The sequence below is a fragment of the Centrocercus urophasianus genome, unplaced genomic scaffold (assembly GCF_019232065.1).
Source record: "Centrocercus urophasianus isolate 14NV4802_14NV808 unplaced genomic scaffold, USGS_Curo_1.0 seq_15, whole genome shotgun sequence".
Classification (NCBI taxonomy): Eukaryota; Metazoa; Chordata; class Aves; order Galliformes; family Phasianidae; genus Centrocercus; species Centrocercus urophasianus.
In genome coordinates, this window is record NW_024884697.1 from 12961365 (window position 1) to 12988896 (window position 27532).

Below are 27532 nucleotides of genomic sequence, written 5' to 3' on the forward strand. Positions count from 1 at the left end.
AATACATAGTATAGATACAGATAATGCATATATATTGAGGAGTGCTTTGAAAAACTCCACAGTGAAGCCATTGTTTAGTGTCTATTGTGCTATTTTCAAGATCTCTCATTACTAAAAAGCTGTTTTTTCAGTTGGAAAATCTGAGCATTAAATTTTTAGCAATTATATTTCCTCCTGGCCAAGATGAATTCCAAGTTTTTAAATGTTAACTCAAAATGCTTTTTTCTAGTCATTCAGCAGGAGAGAATGTTTTAAAAAGCAAGGGAGCAGAAGAGCTCTGAATTACTGTATGAAACAAGCTGGCCTTAAAGGGATGTGGAATTTGATTTCTCCACCGTGTAGCAATTCCAAAATAGTTGATGTTGAAGCAAATCCTTCAGCTGTAATGCTTCCAAAATACCACACTTAAGAAAACAATTTCTTTGCTCTGGCAGGATGGTTGGCATTAAACATTAAGTTCATTTTAGCTTTACTAGTTTTTGTCCTTATGATTACAATTGTGATTACAATATGATGCTTCCCTCGTTTTCTCTGTAAAAGTCTAAAAAAGGAGAATATTTTATGAAAAATGACAAAAAAAAGCATTTTTACATTGTATCATCATGTTTGCTCAAAGAACAAATTTGTTTACACTTGCAAAACCACAAATGCCTAATATCCTTGCTTTTTTAAAAGGCATACTAATTAAGGAGAATGGATTCTGACCATATATTAACCAGGAGATAGAAACACTCCTAAGCTAGAATTTAGCACAGTCAACTTCTACAGTAAAAACATTTTTCTAGGAAAATTCAATACACCCAAAATGTCTTGCACTAACATATTGATAAAAACTTCAAGAGTTGGTGGCAGTGTTAACTGTGTCCCATCAAAACTGTTCTATCACAGTACTGAACAGCTACAAAAAAAGCTTCAAGGATAAATCACATCTGGATGAGAAGCATAGGAAGCTGTCTACAGCATAGAGTTAGTTCAAACTGGACTAATAAAAATATTACATTTCCTTCAACAATGTCTGAAAATAATCAGTCATGACACAATACAGGGTTCATGGCAGACAGTGACTCCAACTTTCTGTTACACCAAACATGAAAAGACGGCACAACATGTCATGCCTTCATGCATGAAGGATTACTTACTTTTTGCAACATCAAGACTAGTTGTTTCAATGCAGTTGTATTTACACTTCTATCAATGAATAGCTATTTTTTTATATTGACAAGTGTTATGCAGCAGACTATTAATTTTCATGTTAAATATTACTGTACAATGCCCATTTCATCCAAATAAATTTCTCAGTTGACTGCATTTAGACATACTTCACTCTTGGCTGCACTGTCCAGCAATTCTATCAGGTGTTAAGAAGGCGTGAACTACAAACCACAAATCCCAAAGTATGCCTCTAAGTAAGTGCTGTAGCAACTCTGAATATCAAGCAAGCTAAAAGGTCCTCTGGAGAAGAACTAGTCCTCCCTGGAAACATAAACACTGAAAAACCATCAGGGCTTGCTTACTCCAGGAGAACATTTTTTCTAGCCTGACTGAATTCGAAAAATTTGAAAGTAAAATTTAGTATTACATGCATGAATACTGAATCACAGTCATCTTAGTAACACAAAAATGAAAACAACCCAATGCAGGACTTTATAGGAGCAAACTGAAAAGTAATCTTGTGCAATTGCCTGTATAAAAGCTGAGAGCATGAACAGAAGTGAATTCACCCTATACTCTGGAAGTACTTCAAACAATGAGTCTCAAGAAACAGCACAGTATGTGATAATAAGCTTGCAGCACTGCAGGCATTTCCTAGGGCTTAAAATGCTTCTGTGTTCCTGTAAGCACTGATCATTATGAAATCATGACACTCTGCCATATTTCATGCCTATCATACCTACATTTACAGCTGCCAACTAGCACATAACCAGCCTTACTTCTGAAACAGCAGTAATGCACAAGATAACATTATATTCCATAGAGTCAGTAACACCACTGACACTGTAGAAACGGGATAAGACAAAGTATGAGAGTGCAACAGAATTACACCAATAACTGTACAACAACTGTACAAGTAGCTGAGCTTGCTGAATGACGAGAGCTTGAAACCTCTCCCTTCCCCCTTCTGTGTACCAATATCTACTGTTTTGAGGCAACCATCAGCAGAACAAGCCTGTGGTTGGAAAATTTTCACTCTGGACTCTCAGCCAAAGTTATTGGGATGAGTAAGAGGCAATGGTATATCTGAGTACCCTGGCAGAAATGTGCTAAGAACATTCAATAAATGCAACCCAGAATTATTTGACTTGCAACATACATGTTGATCTAGTGGGTGGCAACCCTGCCCACGGCAACAGGGTTGGAGCCAGATGGTCTTTAAGATCCCTTCCAACTCAATCCATTCTATGATTCTGTGTTTTAGTTAAGACCTCAAGTTAAACAAATCTGGACAGATTCCCCAGGTCTTTTGCTCCAAGTAACCCCAAAACATCAAGATTTTAATTTTTTTTTAATCACAAACACTATTTTTAAGCAGGAAAATGTAACCTTTTCTGAGTTCAGAATATCCAAAATGACTCCACAACACAGAGTACAAGTAGAAACATTTATAAGCAAACCTCCTCCTACACATACAGTCTTTCCAGGCAGGTACTTTCCTTTAGGCACCAGTCCAACAACACAGTGCCTTTTTAGGCCTGAAAAAATTCTGCCTGCAGCATTTGCAACCACTTGGAAAAGTTGTTCCTTCCCACCCATCCACAAGTCCAGCTCAGCTCCTTCTCACTGCTTTTCTTGACCCAGGGCAGAAGCCACCTGCCGTTCTCCTCGGAAGAATCCAGACAGTTCCTTGACACAGGAACACACCATGCCAACAACAGTGTGCAAATGAGTCAACTGCAGCCACAACTCACACTGAGCGCGCAGCTGACAGGTCCAGGACAAACCTACACCCCCTCCAGCAGCAGACCAGGCAGCTGGCATCGTGGACATGTTCTCCAAAACCAGAGAGAGTAGATCCAGCCAGTTCTTGTTCTAAGTCCACTTTTAAACAAACTAAGATATCATGCAGTGTGAAGATGAGAACAACTTCAGGCAGCCCCCAGAAGCAGAAACGGTTGAAGGCAGGAGACCAGAAAGAATTCAAACCTTTTTCTTTCTTTGTTTTCCCCTTTTCCTTGCAGAATTCACAAGAAAAGAAATAAAAAATGCATATTCACTCACTTGTCCACCCAAGAACTATGCTCATCAAGGCAGGAATGAACATGCAAATTCCCCTGTACTCAGAAGAAATACACTTTTGTTTTTTACTTAAAAGGCAACCCGTGTCAAAATGAGAAAAATATGCTTTTAAAAGATAAATCAGTGATATTTTTAGTATTATAATAACAGGTGCTTAGATCAGATGCTCTTTACTGTAGAATTAGGTAAAGATATTTCCTAAATTTATACAACTTACTTAAGCACTGCAGCATAAATTACAAAAAATGTCGATATTCTTTCCAGAGGAGGAGTCAAGTGTCCTTTTTTTTAATCTATTTTATGCCAGTCTTCAAAATACAGGAGGGAATGGAATCTTCCCACTGAAAGCAATTGAACACTTCCCCTAAACTTCTAAGATTAACAGCTGGTTTTTTATTTTTGAATAACGAATACAAAAACTTTACCCCAAATTCATTCAATGTGAGCCTATTGCATGGTTTAATCCACTGCTTAAGAAGTGACAGTTGCGTAAGAATCAGCAAGCTGACAGAGCTGGAGTTGATTCTTTCAATATCTACAGCCAAAACAAATTTCCCAAATGAAAATGCACCAATATCCATCTCCTACATTAGATATGACATCTAAAGTCCCAGGCACGAACATGGAAAGAGAGGCAGCCTTTCACACATGAAGGTTTTCTGACCCTGAAGGGCTGACACAGGGCCACACAATCTGATCTGCATCTCCTGACAAAGATTTTTCTTCTTGCGTTTTTGGGCACTTAAATACAAAATAAATAAAACAGCCACAACAAGGAAATGAAACAGCAATTCCTCCCCTCCCTGCCTTCCTCTCTTACCCCAGTTGCCTACCAGCCAGAAGCAGCGCTCAGTATGTAGACAAGTGAAGCCTCATTCTCTTTTCCACCTGGATAACGATAACCTGTACCCTCACACCAATCTAGTGGATGCCTTTGTTTTTTTGCAAGTTAATCACACAGTGTTATTATTGACAAATTAGATTTGATGATAACAGATAACACAGACAAGCAGTGGATATTAATCTGGCAATTTGCTTTGTGTTTTAGTTCAGTACAAAGACATAGGTAAGTCAGAGAGACAGGCAAGTCAGATCATAAAGAGAATCCAGAAGAAAATGAAAGGGCAGTTCTTCCACAGGATATTATTATTTCTCTAGTTTGCCTCCTACTCTGCAAGGCAGGTGAGTCAGTGATTAACTGCTGCTGGCACTGTGATATATTAAAGCAATTAAGAAAATGACACACCATTGCGTTAGGAGAAAGAATGAAGTAAATGAATGGTGGCAAGCGATGGACATATCAAGGAGGTCAGACAAGCTGGATAAAATTTCAAGATGCAACTGAATTTAAATGGAACAGTCACTTGATGGGGAGCTGTCACACCCCCTGGAATGTGCTTTGCAATGACAAGGGTCTCCAACTACTAGCGGATACACCTCTCAGGATCCACTGTTGCAAAGAAAATGTTTAGAACTGGAATGCACAGATCTCTACAGCTGTCTGCTTACACTTCACTGGGGGCAAAAGCATTGATGATACCTTTCAGAGAACACAAGCAATGATAAAAAGCAGAAATAGGGTAGGTATTAGGGGTACCTGTGCAAAATCTGCTGCAAGCCGCATCTTCCCACCTTCACCAAGGGGCCTGATTAGACTGGCATTGCGAATGAAAAGTTCAATTGCTCTTTGTGCCATGGCTTCAGTGTTATCAAAGACAAAGTCAAAGCACTCAAAATGTCTGAAGTAGTCACTCATGACTCTTCCTATAAAACCCTGTAGTTCTTTCATGTACAGAGAACAAGGGACATCTGGTTTTCCTGAGCTGGATAATGATCTGCAAAAAAAGAAGGAAAAAAAGAAATAGGGACAGATAAATTTATGTTTAAAATACCACCAAAAATGAATGGACTCCTATGGAGTACCATTCAGGCTCCAAATGCTGCAGCTCTTTCTGACATTGTGGTCAAAAAATATCTCTTCATCCCTTCCTAGCAAGATGCAGGAAATCATCCCACTCCAACCTGACTTACAGAGCCTCCATGAGTTTGGAGCCTAAAGCTCAAATTCAGCCCCTAAATGTAAATATCCCAGCTGTTAATTTACAACTCTAAAAATGGATAAGAAAATGCAAGCACATGTCACAGGATCACTACTTTCGCCTATCCCAAATCTATTTTCTTAGAATTAGTTTCCTAGATTGCTCCAAACTCTGGATTATAAAGTAAATAAAATTATCATAGAAGCAGCACAGAAGCTAGAAAACACAGAAATAAATCACCTTTCTCTTCCTTCGAAACACAGCCTGGCAACCGAGCTCTTCCAAGCTCAGTAACCTGAGCATACAGGATATCTAACAGAACTCAGCCTTTGGTTGCAAAGAGTTTATTCAGAGATATTTTACTAGAGGCAGCAAAAGAAAGATAGAGAGGGTAAAATATTGATAGATTTTGCTTTTGTTAAAAAAGCCAAAAGGAAAACAAAAGCAGCTCTAAAAATACTTTTTTTTTTCCAGTGAATTTCACAGACAGAATACAAAGGAGTGATGCTTATTGGCCAAATCTTCTGCATCCGCAGGACATCTCATGATGATGTAAGACACATCAGAACAGACATAACAACCAAAACAGTGCTCAAAAGCAAGTCTCAAGTATAGTTAAGACTCGAGATACTTGCAGGTAAAGAGTACTTGAAATGGTGTCTGAAACTTCACAAAAATGTACACGCTAAACCTGAGCTTTCAATAAGAAAGATTTTTTGAAACATTTCACATTTTGTAATATGTTAAGAATTTTTTGTATGTAATTTTGGATTAGAGGTTTTATGCTTTATTTTAAGAAATAAGGGTACTGACATTTCTGGGAACTATCCAGAAAAAAAAAGGCAAAAGAAAAAAAAAAGCAAGAAAAAAAAAAAGCAGAGAATCTTTTCAAGCAGAAGAGAGTTTTTTTAAGGACAAAAAGGGCCCCTGCTTGGTTTTCCTTTCATTTTAAAATGAATTTTACTCAACAGATATGGGGGAAAAAAAAATGAAGAATACATATGCTGCCCCATTAATTTGTTTCAATAGATAGCTGTGTTAATTGACCATAATACATCACCTACCTTCCCCCTAATAAACACGGGCTCTTGCTCCAAGGATGCTGTAGCAATAACAATTTATTATGCATATGGCAGTAACAATTTATTATGCATAGACAGGATGTCTTACTAAGGCAATAGTAAATTTTAAAAATACTGGTATTTACCCAGAAAAATCTTCCTGGTGCATTGTGATGATAATAGCTTCTACTGAATCTCCTACAGAGTTCAGTAATGGTTGAACAGCACTACCCATTAGATCATGGACTGCCTAAAATGGATAAGAGAAAGGAGGAGTAAGGAACAGAAACTACAAGCATTTGCATTTTAACACCTCAAAATACCTTGACAAACAGTTCGTTCCAACTGTGCTTTTTTGTGTATTAGAAATCGCTAAATAGGAGGACAAAAGCCTAAGACAGCATTTATCTTTCACTGATCTTACCAGTGTGGTACATAAAGAAGGCTGTTTACTACTTCTATGTATATAAAGCATTGCAACAAAAAGATGCAGAGTGATCTGGCATTCCTGGTTTGTAGACACACATTTTGGCATACACACCTGGTTCAGCTGCTCATTCCCCCAAGACAGGCAAGCTGCCCTTCATTCCTCTGCACACACCCGCTCCTAGATTAGTGCACAGCAGGATAGATGTGGATAGCTGTCACCCACAGCACCCGGAGGGCTGCATGCCCATCTACACTGCCCTTCAGAAAAGCACCAGATAGCATAAAGATCATAATTTTATGTGCCTGCATGGCTGCGTGTCAGGGGTAGCGATAAAGGATTCAGTTACTGCTGTGTGAATGCTGCAGAGAAAGGCATTTATTTTCAGTCAGATGACATCTGGGTTCCATCCATTATGAGAATATTCTTAAATGCTATTCAAGCTGTGACTTAGCACATGCAACACTTACATAGCTGCAGATAGGGCAAAATATAAATTACAGAATATTTGTGTATCTTTGGCTAGCATATACCAACACTACGGAATACTTGGGAAAAAAAAGCCACCATTTTACAAGTAACAAACAAAGCAAACCTCAGCCCCCTCCCCAGTGCATTCAATCTTGGGTGTTCAATTACCTTCAAGGCAGTTGTGATTGCTTCCTCAGCAGCTGCTGGGAATGAGTTCTGATTGGTAACAACCTACAAAGGTTGAAGTAATTGTTAATAATAAATGTTAATAAACATTCACAATGGTTAGAAGCCACAACACTTAACTTCATATTGAAACATACTGAGTTATTTTTCGCAACGTGTGCATTATACGTAATATCAAAAATGTTTTACACAGACAGAATTTTCAGTGCACCAATATTGGTTCCTCACTCTCAAATTTCCTATGGACTCTGTTGCTACTGCTACTTCAACTGAAATACAGCTGAAGGATTAAAAGTACCAGAATAAAATTAAGTGGTGTATTCTCCTGCTGCGAAGTACAGAATTTACAGAGAACTGTACAAGCAGCTCTACAGCAAACATTTGAAAGAAAGGTTATGTTCTTTCTCAGTACTGTAATTTGTATGTAATACTACATGTTGAATAGCTGATTATGTGCAGCTACAGTAAAATTCAAATTGAAAGTCAAGGAATGACCTGAGGAATATACAACCAATTTCCTTACAGTTATGAACATCTATGTAGTAGTATTTTTAAGCCACATAAGTACTGAACTCAGACTGAATCATATCAAACTCCCTCCAACACTAAGGCACATGAGGTTTATTACTAAATACATCAGAGAAAGCAGACTTAAAAGTTAATCTACCATCTGCTTGCAAAATCCAAGCAAATTTTATAAGCTTTTTGGCCTTTTTAAACATTTTTGAAACATATCCACAGTCAGGAGTACTCATGATTCTGTTTCTGATCAGGCTAGGATTTAAACATGATTAACTAGAAGTACCATTATATCTGTTTGTATTAATTTACAGAGGCTGTGTAACCACTGACATTACTGAGTCAGTAAACTGTAATTGTTCATAACTGAGCTGAATACAAAAAACATTTCCAGGCCAGATTTGGGTCACAGCAGCAATGCACAGAGATGCATGTGAGGTGCTGCTTTTCTTGATTTTGCCTTTTTCTTCTTCTTTTCTATTTGGCCACAAGTGTGGGAAAGCAGGGAAGGTCTCCTCAGAAAGATAAGCTCAGGCAGAGACAGATGCAGGCAAGGGCTATCAGGCTTACCAGCAGAAAAACAGAATTTTGTGATAAGAAAAAAACAATGGCTGTGAGATGTGCTTACTCTCTACAAAGACATCTTTCCTTTCTCTTTTAATATTGACAATTTATCACATAGCAGTGCTTAAAAGGGCCAACCAAGTCTTGAAAAGCTGTACAAATGTACAAGATGCAGTTATCAACCCCAAATCTGTCAATATTTGTTAGAGTTCTCACCAGCAAGTGGGGTGATATACATACAACACAGCAAAGAAATTTGTATTATAGAAAGACAGGAATATCCCAGGAAGCCTACCTTCAGAACTGCTTGGTGTAGTTTGTGTAGTGAATTAACTACAGCCACGTTCCTTCTCTGTCCCTCTGTGAGAGGTCCAATCACCTGGCTGGCATCTCCTTGAGTAGACAGCTGCAGTGATTGCAGAAACGGTTAGAACACCATCAACTCTTTAACTCGTGCATCCCCTCTAACTTTCAGTTAACCAAACTATATTGTGGAAGAAAACCATAGTTCATTCCTCAGTCTCAATGTTCTTCCATTGAACTCACCTCAATTCATTTGATTTCCATCTTCGTATAACACGAACAAGACAAGAGAAACAAACCAAGAAAGACAGTTGTCTCAGCTTCCAAAACCACAGCACTCAGACCCCTGCAGATACCCACTCCCTGCACATCTTAACTTTATAATCCAAGAATTTGAATCACCTGTCCAAGGATGTGACATATGCCAGCAGCAGCACAACTGCAAACAGTATATGAGCTTTCACATCTTGATTTTGTCAACTATTCGAGCATTTCCCTAAGACCGGTTCTTCTTCTAAAAGGTGGCTTACAGCTTTGTACATATTAATGATTTGTACTACATAAGTGAGCAGGAAAATAGAAATGCAAGGACTGCTACTCTTGTCCTTCAAAAGTTTTACTCACAAATCCTTCAGCAAAAGTGAGAAAACTAAAGCTTCACTTTTAAACACTACTGTGTGCTTTTCATTACTACCACAGAAATCAAACTTCCAGGATGACACATAAACAGCAATTAAATCCAGAACAGTTCTGCAAGGATCCTGCAGTGTATATTTATAATTGCAAGTAAAACAAATCGTAATTGGGAAACAACCAGAAATTTTCTTGTGCATAGAAAGCCAATGGAATACAAAGATCAACAAAATGCATGTGAATTTTAGAAGCATATCTCAATATTACAGCAAGAATAGCTATTCAAAGAAAGCTTTACTGGGATATAGCTATCTCACCAGGTATCCATATTTCAGGATACAAAGTTATCCTCCAGGAAACTCCTGAAGATGCCTACATGCAGAAGTCTCTCAGTAAAAATATACTTGACTTCTTAAACAAGTCATCAAGAAACTTTCATGATGTGCATCTTTACCAGTTGCAGGTTGTACAGAAAGCTCTGAAATACCAAATGCGTGGTAATAAAATTTGTTCAAGAAGAGGAACAAACACTGCCTGAAGATTTTCAAGGTATGCAAAACAAATTTTTGCTAGAGAAAGCCTATTCCTGTACATCCCATACCTTTCATTCAGCATAAACTCAGCCATCATGCAAATAAAGTTATCTACTGTTTGCCAGCACTGCTAATAATAGAAGTTTTAGACAAGTTCTCACAAGCACACATGAACACAGATTTATTCACAACATTAGAGTGACAGTATCAGTTCATTCAAATTTCTTCAAATTTAGGATTTATTTAAGCATAAACAGGTTTCTGAGGCCTTTGCAGAGGCAGAAGTCTTTTCTAACACATCTCTGATTGTTTGACATCAGAACGCATCTTTCGACTAGCTGATAAATAAATCATTTCAGCAGCTCCCTGCCTTCCTGATGAGATCAGCCATGTAAGCCATGTACAATTCTGTTTGCCTCCTACTATTTCAATTTGACAGACCTGACTGGTTTTAAGAATTCTGCTTCTCACACTCACAGCTTCCTAAATTAATAGCAAAACAGCTGTGCAGAGAAACACAACACCCTGTCCATGCAGCTGGCCACCTCACACGGCACACTGAGCTTTTCTCACACTTTTTTGAAGCACCGTACAGACTATTCAACTCAGCTGTTATTTTGCACATTTACAGCTATTACACATAAAAGACTCTATTAGGACAGTGGAATTTCACATTCTAGACACCTCAATTTCAGTTCCTTGGAGTCTATTGCAAAGGTCTCGTAAGTTTTTTTTTTAACTCATTATGAAATCCTTAAACTATGTAACTTCTGCTGGTAAAAAAAAAGGCTCAAATGGTAAATAAAAATGGTAACAAGTACAAACACAAGCCTTCTGCAGAACAAGGAATTCTTGCATACAGGACTGGAGCACAACAGATTTACAGGCAAAATCAAAAAAAGCCTTAGAAGCATCCAATCCTTCTGAAATTATTTACAATTTAAATTCTCTTCAAATTAATCAGTTTAAACTTTGACAGCAAGATGTGTTGCTCCCCTGTGTATTTCAAAATAAAATCACTGGTCGGGAAAGCACAACTCTGGGAAGCAGCAGTAGGAACTGGGCAGCCTGGACTCGCTGGCTTCCACAAGGTATGCCATCCTTCCAGCCACAGCCACAGCAGAATTTCACGTGGCCCCTCCCTTCTCTTGCTGTAACCCCAATGATTTCTACGGTCTTGCCTTAAAAAGGTTCTGTCTTGAGGTCTACCCAACAGTGCATGTATATACGCTTCACCAATGACATATACTTGGATTTCAGGTATTTGATCACTATTCAGTGTATCCAGGTAGGAAAATAGTATCATTGTGTCTCCTCAGTCCCAACAAAGTGTGCTTATGGCCCTTTTATCTTAGACACAAATCACCCTCGCTTTCTGTTTCATCATACTCAGTTTTAACAATGAATTAGACTCATCATTCTCATTTATACAGCAAGAACTCTTGGAGTGCTGTGCTGCATGTAGCTTATGCACTTTAGCACAGTGGTAATGCAACTCTTCCTCTGTTATCTGTCTGCTGGGGATTGCACTGTGTAAATAGGTTAAGTCAAATAAGTGTGACTAAGCCACAACCACTTTGCTGTAAGACACAATTCCTTTTGAAGAGAGCAGTGGAGTCAGCATTTGTTTCCTTTTAATCACTTATATTTATCCAAAACTGTAGAATGCCAGAAGGGTGAATTTATGCTAAATAGGAATTGGGAGACAGAAGAGGTGACTTCATCCCAAGTCAGAATTTATTTGGGGAAAGCAAGAGCTAAAAAACAGTGTTGGGTTGGGAGATCAGATCCCATCTCCAGGGATCAATTGCCTTGGGAGTCAGGCTGGCTTGACTCTGCTAGCTGAAAACAAACTGAAAGGAACTATGCAGAGGCCAGACCTAAATGAGTTGCAACAAGGACTGTAAGAGTTCCACTTTTCCGTGTCTATCTTTAAACATAGCAATAGATTTCTTATTTTCACTTCAGTTGAGTGAACTCATTTCACTTTCACTTTTAAATGTGTTTACAACGATTTTGTGGGCATTAGCAAAGCACAGGTGCTCCATACCCCAGCAAGTGGCAATTCTAGGATAGGTAACACGTCAGTATTGGCTCCCTTTGCTAGCATGAAATACCAGCACAGTGGCAATATTAGGTACTAGTGAGAGAGAGAGAGGTCTCCACAAGCTAATATAGCAAGGGCTTTTGCTCCATGCATCACAAGGGCTGTGTCTCGTGGCACACTCAAGAACATGAAAATGAACTGCTGTTCTGCTGGGCATTTCAAGAAACCTCAAAGGATAACTGCTAGACTAAAATGAGGATGAAACACTGGAGGCATTGTCCTTTTGACATTCTCTAAGGCAGGAAGTTGGAATTTGCTCAGTGTAGCAGCTGGAAAAAGGAGGTTAGAAAACTTTCTTTTAAAAATCCAATTCAACATAATCTGAGGAGCAGCAATTTGGGTGATTTTTCATGAGAGACAGATGTGGCTATATTTTAGAGAAATTAGTTGGAAGGACCTCATCAAGGTATGTTGCAAGAGAAAGGCATAAACCATTTGTGCAGAGGAAGGACTCAAACCTGATGGTGGAAGCCATAAACTCAGTACCAGACTGAATGAGGGAGTGGAGTTCCGTGTTCAGTACCCGCTCATGTCCTACAGCACAGACACACAGCACTTCATTACTTAAAGCTTATGGATTAACATTTGGAAAAACACTTAAGGATAGGCCTAAGAGTACTTCTACCTAAAAGTCCTTTAAAGTGCACAAAATAAAGACCTGAATCTGAAAATGCTTGCAGAAAAAACTACACCATAACTAAAGGATAATTTATACTTTATATTCTAAGTTATAAATCAATAAAAAGCTTTGTCTATCTTGAGATATGAGTGAAGAGTCTTCTCAGCTGATTTTATCTATCTACAGCCAAAATGGTCATTCATAGATCCCTTTGAAACTAACGGCATAAAACAGATTCTTCTAGGGCACTGTCAATTTCATCCTAACATGTAAGTTTAAAATACAGTGGGCTTCCCCTCACCATTGACTATTAAGGGAATCCAGATCTGGTTTCAATGTTTGTGTCTTCATCATAGGCAACTAAGTTACAGGAGGTGAATCTTCCCTACTGTTTTCTTGGTGACTGACTACGGTGTTCTTTCTTAGTGAACTTAGAAATGAAACTCGGGAAACTGAAATACAGAACTAGAAATAAAGTGAACTAAGTTTGCTTCCTGTTATGGGCAACTTTTATAAACTCAGCTCGCCATAAAACCCTTCTGACAGTGGTGTTGTAGAAGTTGTACACAGCTCTGCATGAAAAAAATGTCTGGTAACATGGTATATATGCTAATATTGCATCTGAACACATTCTTTTTTGTGGGTGCTGAAGAACTGAGATAGGCAGCACATGGAAGTTCCTGCTGAAGTCAACTGCAGCTCTAAGGAAATGCTTGCCCAGACCCAACTGTCAGGCTGTGTCTCAGCTGAGCTTCTGCCTCTGTTTTGTTTTCCTCTGGCACTTTATTTTTAATAGGGTTTCTAACGGAAATAAAGCTCAGTAGTGCAAGGTCTGCTCAGGTTCAGCAATATACAAATGAAATAGCTGACACATTTATTGAGTAGTTTACTGAACCCAAAATGACACTTGCAGACAGCTGATACCCAAAAAATTTGTCACAAGGAGGAACAAGCCAGCTGAAGGCCATCTGATTTGCTTCAGCCTCACATGGCAGAGAACTAAGCCATAACTTGGCACTGTGGTCTGATCTAATTCAGAATCACATGAAGCATTTTATTTTAGTTTGCATCCTTCACTAATATGAACCCTACCACGATCCTCCCGCCTCCAGATTGCAGGTGGGAATCTAGAGCAACAGCAACAGATGCACGTGTACTGTCTAGGAAGAGATACTTGATTTGACAGCATGGATTTGATTTCACATTAAGACATGTGCTATGATTTCTTTGGGGTAAATTCTTGTTTTCACCACAAATCACAGAAACACAGAATGGTTTAGGTTGGGAGGACCATAAAACTCACCCAGTCCCAACACCTTGCCATGAGCTGGGTTGGCACCCACCAGATCAGGCATCCAATAAAGCAGTGAATGTAGAATTCAGGTGAAAACAAAAGTAAAACTATCAATTCTCTTTTGGGTGATAAAAAAATGCTGACTGAGGTGGGTATTTTTGTAGGAATGTTCCAACATATTGATGCATTTTTCCTGTAATGTTTGTTTTTGATTGGAGGTGCCTAACCTCCCTTTTTGAAACAGGTGGCAGCTTTGAAGACATGTTGATTTGCTGATTTGCTCTGCTACCATTCCCTTCAGAGATAACACATTTTGTGAAAAAGCTCAGTATTACACCAGAAGTAACTGTGATCTTGTGCACATCCTTCACGACAGTTTTAGAAAACATCATTTATTTCATTTTTCTGTTCTAAAACAGCCTCAGCAAACCCACTCTTTAAGAGCAGGAAACAACACTGTAATTTAGGAGTGCTGAGAAGATCTTAAATCAAAATAAGACTAAAGTAGAGCCCCTCAACAATGCATTTGATCCAACTCTAGGATCACGAGACTAATATGTTTTGATAGCACAAATTGAACTCCAATTGTCAAGCTGACATTTTCAACAATAAATACATTCCTAATAGAGGCAGCTGATGTGGCCATACCTCTGGCAGAAAGCAATCAATCCATCTGTTACTTGGCCTCCTGCCTGATCACAACAACTTATTATAAAACACAGAATCCATTTTCAGAGTCTCTGAGTCAACAGGGCTTGGCCCTGGGATTCCTCCCATAAGTTACAAATAATTGGGATGATTTACTATTTAGTTCAATGTTCCCCACATGGCTAAAGGAGCCTTTTACAATCTCTTTCCACCTAAGAAAAACGAAAGATTACCAGAATCAGTTTGCTGGGGTTTTTTTTCTGTAAAAATGTGACACTGTTTAACAGCAAAATACATAATGATCTGAACTCCACTAGTGATGCCAGCTGATGTATTAGTACATAGAGAACAATTTGCAAAAAAATTAGAGACATAATTTAGAGGTTGGAAGCGTGAGATACAAATGAATTGAGGGAATGTGAGGTCCTTGATAAATGAGGATAAATTAAAATGAATGCCCTGCTTTAAAAATAACCAATTAAAAATTAATAATAAATCATAAATAAGAACTTAAGTTCTTGAAATGACTTCTAGTTTTTTGAAGATGGAATATTTCAAGACATGAAGGGAGGAAATCACCTGTGAGTTCAGGCAAAAACGTCAAATAAGCATAAAACATTTCTGTTGCACCCTCAGGACATTTTTGTAGCTTTTAGCATTTCTTTTTTCTTTTTTTTTTTCTTTTTTTTTTTCTTTTTTTTTTTTTCCAGAAATATGGAAATTTTACATTTGAGGAATATAGGAAAGAAGCTCTTCAGCAAAGGCATTCAAAATCTTCCACAACAACCATTTTGGGAAGAAACACGTGAAACTAACATGAGAGGGACAGTTAAGTCCTTTATCAAAGAAAAATGACCCATAGTCATGCTCACACTAAACATGCTAGAACAACAGTAACCATCAAGTTGTTCCCTAAGGGATATATTTTTCCTAAGGGATATATTTTTCCCCCTTCTTTTTTAATATTCTAAAAACCAGAAAAAGTTGAAGGAAAGCAGCAAATGGCCTTTCTGTGACAGAAATGACAGGGTTTATCTCTATGTTTTGAATCACAAGAGACAAAGGCAATGAACAAAATCATCAAAAGTGGTCCTTCAAAAATGAGATCCTTTAAACAACCTCACTTTCCAAAAGCTGCTGGCACTTACTCACCTAAAACCAGTTTGTTGAAGGAATCTCAACAAATTGAAAAACCGAAAGCACTTGCAATCATTTGCCAACTGAAAATCCTGCTCCTTGCACTTGACATTTTTTCAAGACTCCAGTTTACCCAACTGCCAAACCCAAGTCTCCAGAGATTTCAGAGACAATGTGTTGGTCCTGATATCTCTGACTGTAACAGTTTACTAAATTTTCCATGCTTGCCAGAATAATGACTGAATGATTAATCACATTTCATGTTATCGCAATAGTTGTTGGTCCTAACAAAGTGGACTACGAAGAATGTACTTCCAGATGAGAAAAGCATCTATCTATCTGCAAGACACAGAAAATCAGGAGGTTCAACATCATAGGATTCATCTATACATAGAAAGCATAATCAATTTATTTAATTGCCATTTGCCATTTTTTGTATCTAGTCCACACATTAGCTGGGATTCTAATACTTCTATGCTGTGGAAATTTACAAAGGAGCTTAACGCTGTCAAACTCTAATTAGAGTTGCTCCATAACTATAAAATACAAAATACATTACAATGTTAACATTCTTTGAACTATTGCCAATCAATTGCCAAATAACAGAATTAACTTGGCAGGAGATGATTTAGAGCACAGTACAACAAAATGCAGTAAGGACTGTGCAGTCTTGCTCTTCTTCTACCTGTCAACAAAACTGCACAGTAGATTTAAAGAAGTCTTCTAGCCTCCTTCCCAGCAAGATAAAATGAAGCACACAGTACTCTCAAAACCAGTCTTTTATGCTTGGATGATTTTTTCTGGAGTTTAGCCAGTATCACTTAACATCACACATTTGTTATGTGAGTCACGATCTAACCAGCAAAAGACAACATGAGAATGAAGAAAATGCTTCATGAAGTTATTTTTTAATGCAACTCTCCCCTCTAGATTTTTAATTCTTTTTTTTTTTTTTTTTAAATTTAAGTGTTTGGTTTGGTTTTTTAAAGTGCCTTATCAACTAGCTACTTCTAAATATTTTCAGGCCATTGTAAGTAGCTTCCTAATGAATGTGAATCTCCTTAAAAAGCTCTTTTGATCTTTCCATTAAAACAAAGGAGATCCTTAGCTGACCTCTAACCATTTTCAAATTAGACCCACTGCCATCTCTTGGTTTTGTTATTTTGCTGTGAAATAGTAATCTTTTCTGAAATTATTTTAGTATATAATAGCCTCCTACATGTTCTATTTAAATACCTATTAATGAATTCTTTTAATGTGCCTAATTCTGAATTCATATTTTTATGTTCTCTCATTTAGATAGTACTGTTCCAAGTTTTTGAATGACAGTAACACCGTGTCTTCAAGGTACTAGTGTAAAACAATTAACACACATATTTCAAAGAGAAATGGGGAAAACTTAGTCTTTTACATTACTTACACCAACTGACCTGTTATTTACAGAAAACCTTTCCCAAAGTGTCATTTCCCTATTGCTCCTGACTACTTGTGAGTTCATTACATTTCATACTTCCTCCCAAAGTTCACAATATTCGACACTTAGACAGGAGGACTAGATACATTTCCCTGGAACTGTCAGACAAATCTCACTGTTAGAATATGTCCTGAATAGTGTTTTACCCTCAAAAGAAAACTCACAATTCAGTGTAACACCACCTAATATAAGATATAGATTAATTTTTGTAAAAACACACTAAGAAAATGACCATCAGAAATTTAGCACATGCCATTCCAGTCAGAACTCATCATACTTTTCAACTCAGAACCATCACAAGTCTCAGAAATTTGATGGAGATTAAAGGTGGTGCAAAATTTGTAGCATATGAGCAGTATCTTCACTTCACTGGAAGAATTTGATTCCAGGCAGTGTCTGCTCTCTCCATCTCCTCTCTGTTCTCCCTTACTTCATTGAATTATTCAGTTAGTTAAATTTAGCTGTATCAAACTGGAGTGGGGGAGAGAGAAGAACGGGAAGTAAAGATACCTAAACCTTATAGTGAGGGCAGTAAACAGAGAAATAGCTCACATCAACTATAAGATTTTGTTAGTACAACACATTTAATTCAGAGACTTTGTACGAATTAAATGAGCAAAACAATTTTTTGTTTGTTTGTTTGTTTGTTTGGTATGAGGTACATTTTCCCTCAGGAATATATGTCAGTAAAGTCAGTCCAACAGGTGCTTTCCTCCATAAATGAGGTTCTAATCCTTTCCATTTCCCCAGGAGGAAAGTAGAATTATAGCCCTCCTACATCAACACCTTTCTTTCTCGCAATGTGTTATGGATATTTTTACTTTTGACAAGGCAGACAATTGAGAACTTTTTTAGTCTAGCCCCTTTCTGCCTTTTTGTAGAGAAACATTAAGTATAGACAGAGAGATTCAGAAAAAAAAAAACCTTGTCTCCACGATTACTAAGAAAAGACTAAGATCCAGTCCTTCCCATTCAACTAGTTTATCCTTGCATTATTTCAATTTTTAAACCACATCTCACATTTCTACATTTCTCAGCAACGTCAACGATTGCAGCAAGATGCTCCAATATAGTCTCTGGATCCTTATAACACACCTTAGCCTTTTCAATTCTGGAAAAAAAAATAAGCCATTCATATTGCTTATAATCTAAATAACTCACTGAAAACAGCTTATGTAAATATTCATTTCCCCAATCAAACGCGACAGACACTTTTTCTTCGACAAACGACATGAAAGTTCCATGTAAATATGCTCCCTCTTTCTCAGTTCAGAGTTTAAGCTGAATTAAGTGTTGTTTCTCTATTCCACCTGGCCTTCTAGCATTTTCTGTCCTCATCCTCTTTACTGCAACAAGGTTTACAAACTAAGGAGAAACAACAACAAATTAGAGATTGTTTTTTAAAAGTATAAACAAAGAGCAGAGCACATTTCATTATAATCTCAGAAAGAAATTCTCAGGAAGATCTGTGAAGCCACTGCATGACAGAATTCAGTTTTCAGAACTTCATCACCAAAGGCAAACTGCAGCCTATTTTATATTGACTACCATATATCAAATGCAGCATCAACCCACAAAGAAAGAAATCAAGGAAAAGATTAATCTGTGACAATATCATAAATAGTTATGATGATGAGAGGGATGTGCAGAAAGTTGTCATCTATTTTAAACGTCAATAATTACAAACTAGTTTATAAACATACTTCAAAGAAATGACCAGCTTTTTCACAGTAAATTTAAACGAAATAAATTGTCTAGAGCAGTGTAAGAAGAATGCAGACAGTTTTCTCACAGTCTGACTCTGCAAACAAAAAAAACCCAACTAATTCCAACCCATTCTAAATAGCTAGCGAGTGGATCAGAGATATCTGATGAGGAGATGTCAGCGTTGAATATTCAGTAGAAGTGGAAAATTGGAAATACCATTAGAAGTAACAGTACGAGATTAAGCCGCTGAAGCAGCATTAAAGAACAGTATAGCAGCTGAGGATGTAAGCAAAGCGGAATTTGGAATCTTACACCTGCAAATGACAAGTTCAAATACAAACTGTGTTGAAGGACAATGAGAGATAAATTGTTTGGCTCAGTTTCAGCCTTAGTGGAAAGCAGGCATTGATTAAAATCTTTGCAACATGTATCACTGACTTTCAATCTCTTGCAGTGAGAGTGGTGAGGCACTGGAACAGGTTGCTCAGAGAGGTGGTGGATGCCCTGTTCCTGGAGATCTTCAAGGTGAGGCTGGATCAGGCTCTGGACAATTTGATCTAGCTGTGCTGTCCCTGTTCATTGCAGGGCAGTTGGACTAGATGACCTTTAAAGGTCCATTCCAGTTCTAAAGATTCTGTGATTCTATTAATCTTATCTGAAGCCTCAGGAAGAAAGCCTGTGATAGAAAGGATCCGAGAGAAGAGAAATTCAACTTTAAAATGATCCCTATAGAGTACAGATAGAACACAGTGATGGGATAATGCACTGAGCCATACAATTTTTGTGGGTAATACTAAAAATAATTTAAGAACAACTGCAGCAAAGCTGACTTTTCATTATATATATTTTGATGCTAATCTTATGTAATGCATTTGGTGCTGATCAGCATGACAAAGATCAGTGCTCTAAAAATATCTGAGCATGACAGACAGATGGATGCTACTCAGCCTATATATCAATCCATTACATTCACTAAAAATAGGACACTGCATTACAAAAGGCATTGGTTGCACTGGCGCACAGGAAGGTGTTATCTCAGCTGGTTCAAAGAAAGATTTGGCTACCAAAAGAAACTGGTGAACTCCTGAACACTGAGAAAACCTAACATCCAAGAGCTTCCTAGCACACAGCCAGCAATACGTGGAGCTGCAAACCAGCTATACCACCACTGATACGTGCTCTTTTCAAGGGCTAAGAAGCTGGAAGAAACAGCAAATGCTATATGAAAATCAGTCATGTACGGCTGACAAGCATCACCGACAGAAAAACATGTTTAGGAAAGAATATCTTTTGAAGCTCTGGCATTTTAAGAAAATCTTAAGACCAGAAATGTTCCTGAAGAATAAACCAGCATCTCCCAACTTCTGCCTCAGAGATTTATTTACATCAGAAGCATGAAAGCATGAATTCCAGATGCAAGTAAAAATTACCCCAATCTGTCAGCATTTTAAGCTTCCTCTTGAACAGATTTCGCATGCCGCTCTCTTTCGATCTCATTCACATCTTGGCTACATTCACAGCAATAAATTAAACAGCATTAGGAAAGGTTCCTGGACTGTGCACATGATCATCTCCACTGCTGAACTGCTGGGACAGTCCTTAGCAAGTGTTTGGCCTAAGAAGTGACTATTCTCCCAGCTGATCTCCAGAGATGGATCACAGCTTCACATTGCAGAGATTATGCCCTGAAGGACCGTGGCAGGCAGCCACTGTGTTTGGAGGAGAGCCCTCACCAGTCCCGAGGCAGCCTGCTTTCTACCAGCTGGCCTCAGGGCCCAGGCACATCCCAGTGGTTGGGATAGATGTCACTATTCCATCCCATGCCAGGGACGTAGGAAGTTCACAGCTAGGAGAGCAAAGCAGGTCCTGAGTGTCAGTCAGAAGTCTTTGCTAACCTTGGATTCTTGACAGAGCGACAGATATTAACATAAACATCAGAACAACAGCATGGAACAATTTAATACACAGCCTTTCTGCAGCAAAAACAGACGCGTTCTGCTGATCTTTGAAGTGAGGCCAGCACTAACCAGAACAAGCCTCAGTGATATAAGTTTGCCTTCAAACAGATGAGACCAAGCTCATTTACTTATATTCATTGTTCTGAGGTCAGTCAGATGCATTTCTTTCCACATCTATACTCTGTGGGGACGAGCAGTGAGTGATTGGGATTTTTGTTCTCTGAAGGAGGGGTTAAAATGACAATAAATTGTTATATTTTTGTGTTTCTCATCCTCTCTATTGGTATTTTCTTTCTTAAATAATAATGCAGTAAGAACACCTGTGATCAAAAACATGTTACTCATAATTACGATGGATAATAATACTTTCTACACTAACACAGTTCCAATTACAATCTTAAGCACCAGTTAACTGAAAGGGAGATCTCAGTAAACACTCAACAGATTAGTTTAGATATAGTGTCTATTAATTTTACTCATGGAATTTTTGTGTTGGAGTTGATTCACATTTAAACATTAGTCCAAGCAAACATTTTTAAAATATGTGAACAAACAACGCAAGGCTAATTCAAGGTTTCCCTGTTACTTCCCAAGAATCTTTCTGTACTACCATATTACTGCTCATATTACTGCTCTAACACTCTGCCACTGGTGCAGTCTAAAACCATATACAACATTACGTAACTCAGATATTTACTTAAGTAAATGTAAATGAATCTCCATATACTACTGTGATCCCAAATAGTGAGAAACAGCCTGCCCACTCTTCATCACACGTGTCAGCTGATGCTGACTTTTCCCTGAAATCAAGCCAGAATTTCAATGCCTAATTCTCCAAAAAAAAAAAAAAAAATCCAGACAAATATACTTGTGCACTGAGTGTGCAGTAGTCCATTGCCTCTGGGATCAGAATGCCAAGTTCTTACTTTGTCTTTTGGCATGTTCACTACTAGAGGTTTTTAATACATGGATCAATGTCCCGCCTTTGAAAACATGTAACAATTTGAACTTCAGTGTGGGTAGTCTACTTTTTGAGACACTCACGTCTTCTCTTTAATCTCTGAATTCACTTCTATTCCTGGGTCTTCAGCATTTTTCCTTTGAAATGTATAAAATACACCAAATACCATCTTAAGTTTTTGTACGAAGCTCAGGGGAAGAATTCTTTTAAATGCCAGGAAGTACTGTAAATTCTCTTCTCTACAGCTGAAAAATATTCAGGTAGCTTACACTAGGCAAACCTGTTCATCAGAAAATCCCACACTCGCTGCCTAGGGTAAAATCCTGAGCAGATGCCAAGCACCTCCCATAAGCTGTGAGCAAAGGATAGATTTGTAGCTCTCCCAGAGCACTGCACACAGGCTGTAGTTTGGGCCTCCACATCATTCATAACTTTTGTAAGATATACGACACAAGTCCAACCTTATTTAGTTAAGAGAATTTTAAAAAAAATATTCAAATTCCGTATTTCCTTCCTCCCTCATTACACCCACTCTCCTTTTCCATCTTTTGAGTGCTTCCCCTTTATAATTGCTTGCAAGTGTGACAGTGGGGAAGATCTCCATTAAGTCATCTGCCTGCAGCCTCTTGTCTCTTGGAAAGATCCCTTTTTTGGACAATCTGTTAAAATTTATAATTCCATAAAATACAAACATTCCATATTTAGGAACTTTGTTCTAATTACAGGAAATCACAGCTCCCACTGACTATCTGCCCTAGCCATAGGATAAATCTGCCTAGTGTAATGTGATCATACAGGTTCCTGCTTTGTCTGTAAACAACCAGACCTGACCTTGCTCTGTTAGTGCTCCAAGCTGAATGAGAAAGTTGTGCTCGGCCTGAGCTGGTCACCCTGGCTTGAAGTGAAGCTGTCCTGGGAGCACAGCAGAGTGAGCTAGTGTTTGCCTGAACCTAAAGCACACCATTACATGTAAAAGTGATTTTTAAGACAGTTTGATCCTCCAAATGCTAACATAATCACTCCCATCTGCTACAAAAAGCAAGTGGGCAACCTGATTTTTACAATTCTGCCTCTGACAACTGCCCTTTGCTTGTTTAATGGTCAAAAGACACCAGCCCCCTTGTCTCTGGCACTTAAGCCTTATGGTAGTAGGTGGCATGGCAAGGCAACCTCCACAACACTGACAGCAAGAGAAGGACAGCTGTGGAACTCTGACTGCAATTACTAAAGACAGTCTGATAGGATGGCTGTAGCTCTGGTGAACAAACCACTAAGAAGCCTTCAGGTTTAAGAAGTAGGAGAACTGCATCTTCTCTAAACAACTGCATTGTCATGTTCACAGCGCAACACATTCCATCTCGGTGCACTTGGTGGGTGTGTTAGTGTTTCAATCCACCCACATGCAAAACTGAACAAAAATAGCACAAAAGAACATACAGTACTTAGATTTCCACTCATAATACATAAGATAACTGAAATAATCACTCAAAAGGCAGAAAGAATGCAACAAAAAAAGACAACAGTAAATATTACTTGAAATAGTCCTGCACTGGGAAGGGAATAGACTAGATGTCCAAACAGGTCTCTGCCATCTCAATGAAGACAAAGGATATTAGAATTTATGTTTCTGCTTGTTGGCCAAAGTACCAATCTTGTAAACTCCCAGAGCTTTTAGTTCTCAATGTTTCATGACTTGTCTCTGCAAGACATCCAGTTCTAAGGATTAGTAAGAGAAATAATACATCCCTATCAGCAGTCAAACCAAAACACAGTGATTGTGAAATTGCAACAAAAAGATTTTCATTCAAAATTCAGCTCAGTAAATGATAAAATTACAGCTAGTAAGTTAGGGAAATGTAGTTTTGTCTTTACTTCCAATCAAAAAGTGACTATCATTTTCATTTTTATATACATAAAAGAGCAATCTAAGAAGCACACCAGGAGAAAGAACGACAAAAAACCAGAAACTCAAAGATTTACAAGACTCCTGAAATCAATCACCTCTCTTTGCCAAAAACAGACAACCAAAATCTTCCTGGTCACAGAGCATTACTGCAGATTATCACCCTTGAGCAATTGTCTTCAAAGTGGCATGCATGCACCACAGGATTTATGCAAGATGATGGGACGCGAGAAGAAAATATTGAAACTTCAATAGTACATGTAGGGTGGATTCTACAGGAACCCACAAGAAAAGATGCTATGCTGTACCTCACCGAGGAGGGGCTGGTGAGTAATGTGAAGCTCAAGGGCAGCGTTGGCTGTAGTGACCACAAAATGGCGGAGTTCAAGATCTTTAGGGCATCAAAGAGAGCACACAGCAAGCTTGCTACTCGGGACTTCAGGTGAGCAGACTTTGACCTCTTCAGGGAACTAACTGCTTGACAGGGTGATATAAGAAAAGAGGGGCCCAAGAAAGCTGGTAAGTATTTAAGGACCATATGCTCCAAGCCCACAAGCAGCACATCCTAAGAAAAAGGAAGGCAGATAAGAATACCAGGAGGCCTCTGTGGATCAGCAAGGAGCTCCAGGACTTACTTAAGTGCAAAAATAAAGTCTATAAGGAGCGGAAGCAGGAATGTGTTACCTGGGAGAACTACAAAGAAGTTGTCTAAGCAGCCAGGGATCAGATTAGGAAAGCTAAAAACCAGACAGAGTTAAATCTAGGCAGGGACATAAACAAGAAGAAATTCTATGGGTATATCAATGATAAAAAGAAGGCCAGGGAAGATGTGGGCCCTCTCTGGAAGGAAACTGGAGCCCTAGTCAAGAGGGATGTGGAGAAAGCTCAGGTGCTCAATGACTTCTTTGCCTCAATCTTCACTGGCAAGGGCTCTGCCACACTGCCCAAGTTGCAGAAAGCAACAATAAGAACTTGGAAGATTTGTCTGTTGTTAGTGAAGATCAGGTTCTAGACCATCTAAAGAACCTGAAGGTGCTCAAGTCCATAGGATCTGATGAGATCTCCACGGGTTCTGAGGGAACTGGTGGATGAAGATGCCAAGTCACCATATTTGAAAGGTCATGGCAGTCTGCTCAAGTTCCCACTGGTGCGAAAAGGGGAAACATAACCCTCATTTTCAAGAAGGCTGTGAATGCCCCCTCCTTAGAAGCATTTGAGGACAGGCTGGATGGGGCTGTGAGCAACCTGGTTTAGTGGGAAATGTCCCTGCATGTAGCAGAGGGGTTGGAACTAGACAATCTTAAAGGTCCCTTCCTATCCAAAACATTCTATGATTCTATGTATATAATTTATACATACAACAGTAATGCACACTCAAAAAGTTTTTTCTGGTTACAGTACATGACAAAAAACATCTGGAGAACATCACCCTTGAGATTCCCACCATGCAATTACTGCTGCCATTTCAAAGCTACCTAATGAAGATGCTGGTAAGATACAAGCTCTCTTTTCTGTCTCTTCTCAACTACAAATTACAGAAATGGGTCAAAATCTAAGACGCAGATTTGTGAGCTCTGATCTTTTGTTAAGCAGCACAGATTCATAAAAAGACAAAAAAAAAGGAAATTACTCAACTACTTCTTTGTTTTCAGGAAATGCAACTTAGAAGTTTCTTGTGAATCTCTCCCCTCCATTTGTACTTACTGTCAGTATCTGATGAAACATTTGATTTCCCTTATGTGGCCAGATAAACATGACAATTTACTCCATGCGTCAACGAAGATGGTAACTTAGGGTATTTGCAAACTGGAATAATGAACCCCCTTAAAAACTCTTAAAGAGAAAATTTAGTGGGTATTTCTTTGTTTGCTTGTTTTTTAAGTTAGGGAGCCCTTACTTGTACAAACAAACAAATAGTTAACAGATAAAATCCGCCTCCTTAAGCAGTAGGTATGTTATAAAGTATGGAATGGATTACAATGTGCAAATTCAGAAGAAGATTTCATTCTTATCCAAAATACAAGATCAGGCTTTTTAATATCTTTTCTGATCGGGAATGATAAGGACATGGAAATGCTGACTGAACAGAAATCTGTAACGTCTGTAATAATTACAAGAATGCTTGGGCTGTGTGATTTAGGAAAATGTGAACAAGAAGACACAAAATAATAATGAAATAGAGAAAATACACCAATCACTCTTCCTCAGCATCACCTAACAAAACACAGGATGGGTGAGGAGGTTAAAAGTTAATAGCTTTACATACATTTTTAATTAATGCTACGTGTAATTGTACCTTCAAACTATGCATTATAAGAACATCTGTAATTACACTGAGTGAAACAAGTACAATAACTTTGAATATGTCATGGCATACAACAACATCAGGCATTGACAAAGGGTTAACTAAGTTACAGATTCACCCAGCAACAGAATAAATCTACCTACTGCTCACAAGTAGTTATTTATATCTTCTTTGAAATCATTTGAACCGGTGAATACAAGAATAGGTTTGAGGCACAGCAACAGCTGTGGAAACAGGAAACAGGAAAACCAAAAGCCAGCAGTGTACAGATTCACGAGCAATGGAAACAGACATTTTGGATTCATTGGAAAATATCTTTCGTTCTTGTTTTTATTTTAATTCTGCATGTCCATACTGCAATATGCTGCTATAACTCAAAGTTAAACTTCTGAATAATACTTTTCTTTTTACTTATTCTATCTAAAGCTAGCTAAAGAATCAGTGATAAGGTCTTAGTAAAATGTTTTGGTTTTTTTTTCTGAAATAATTATTTCATCTAGAAGGAACAGAAAGAATAGCAACCTGATATCAGTCTGTTTGCAGTTTTAGAACTTCACATTTTTTTCACATTCTCACCATTCAAATCTACCTACAGCAACCTGCCAACAAGATTAAAACAATTCAAAAAATCCTAATGATTCTTAAAAGTACCCTTCTATCTTTCTTTGTGGAGAATTCTGATTTGTTTGTTTGTTTGTTTGTTTTGTTTTGTTTACTTTTGATTTGCAAGATAACTTTGTTGTGAATTCCTCCAGGAAACTCAATTTCCATCTTTAGCACTGGTAGATTATAGCTATCAGAAATCAGGCATCAGAACAGAAATGTTAAATGGTCACCCTTCTGAGCTTTAGAAAGCTAACATTGTAAACTGGATTGCAAGACTGAACGAAGATTGCATTCTTGGCTACACCACAAAAGTGTAATGAAAAAGTGGTGTCTGACATAGCTCCTGTTCTACACATGGTGAACATTTCAGGCTCAATCTGTCTGCTCAAAAATAGGCACAAAAAAGCATTTAGATGTTCTAGACTATATCCCACAGGGCTGGCAAGCATGATGTAGGACATGTGAGAGATGCTCTTCTGGAAAGGCAGCTGGAGGCCAGGGAAGGTATTTTAGTATTTTACAGATGACACCATACACTTTGGCACTGCGTTAAGCCCTTCCTGTTGTTTCTTTCTTTTTTTTTTTCTTTTTTTTTTTTTTTTTAAGATATATATCAGTAAGGAAATTAAAAATTGCAAAAACAAAACACAACAAAACAACCCCCACCCCCCAAAAGTAGCAGTGCAATACACAGTTTGTATTGTCTTACAATTTGCAGGTATATCCTTGAAGGATTTTCATTCTGTCAGTTTGACTAATCCTGTCTCTTGATTTTTCAGTTTCAAGTGTTATTTTCACTCAAATTCAAGCAGTTCAAGGCCTTAGATTCCCTCTTAACTCCTA

General features: G+C 38.1%; 1 protein-coding gene across 1 annotated transcript in view; it reads right to left on the reverse strand.

The window, feature by feature from the left end:
- The window catches only part of COG5 (component of oligomeric golgi complex 5), a 182346-nt gene that overhangs the window by 14858 nt on the left and 139956 nt on the right, over window positions 1–27532 (reverse strand). Inside the window, exons 15-18 of the mRNA XM_042816184.1 lie at window positions 8797–8907; window positions 7401–7463; window positions 6481–6584; window positions 4832–5069 (exon numbers count right to left, since the gene is read on the reverse strand). Coding sequence (XP_042672118.1) covers window positions 4832–5069; window positions 6481–6584; window positions 7401–7463; window positions 8797–8907 — 516 coding nt within the window. The remainder of the gene's footprint in view (window positions 1–4831; window positions 5070–6480; window positions 6585–7400; window positions 7464–8796; window positions 8908–27532) is intronic.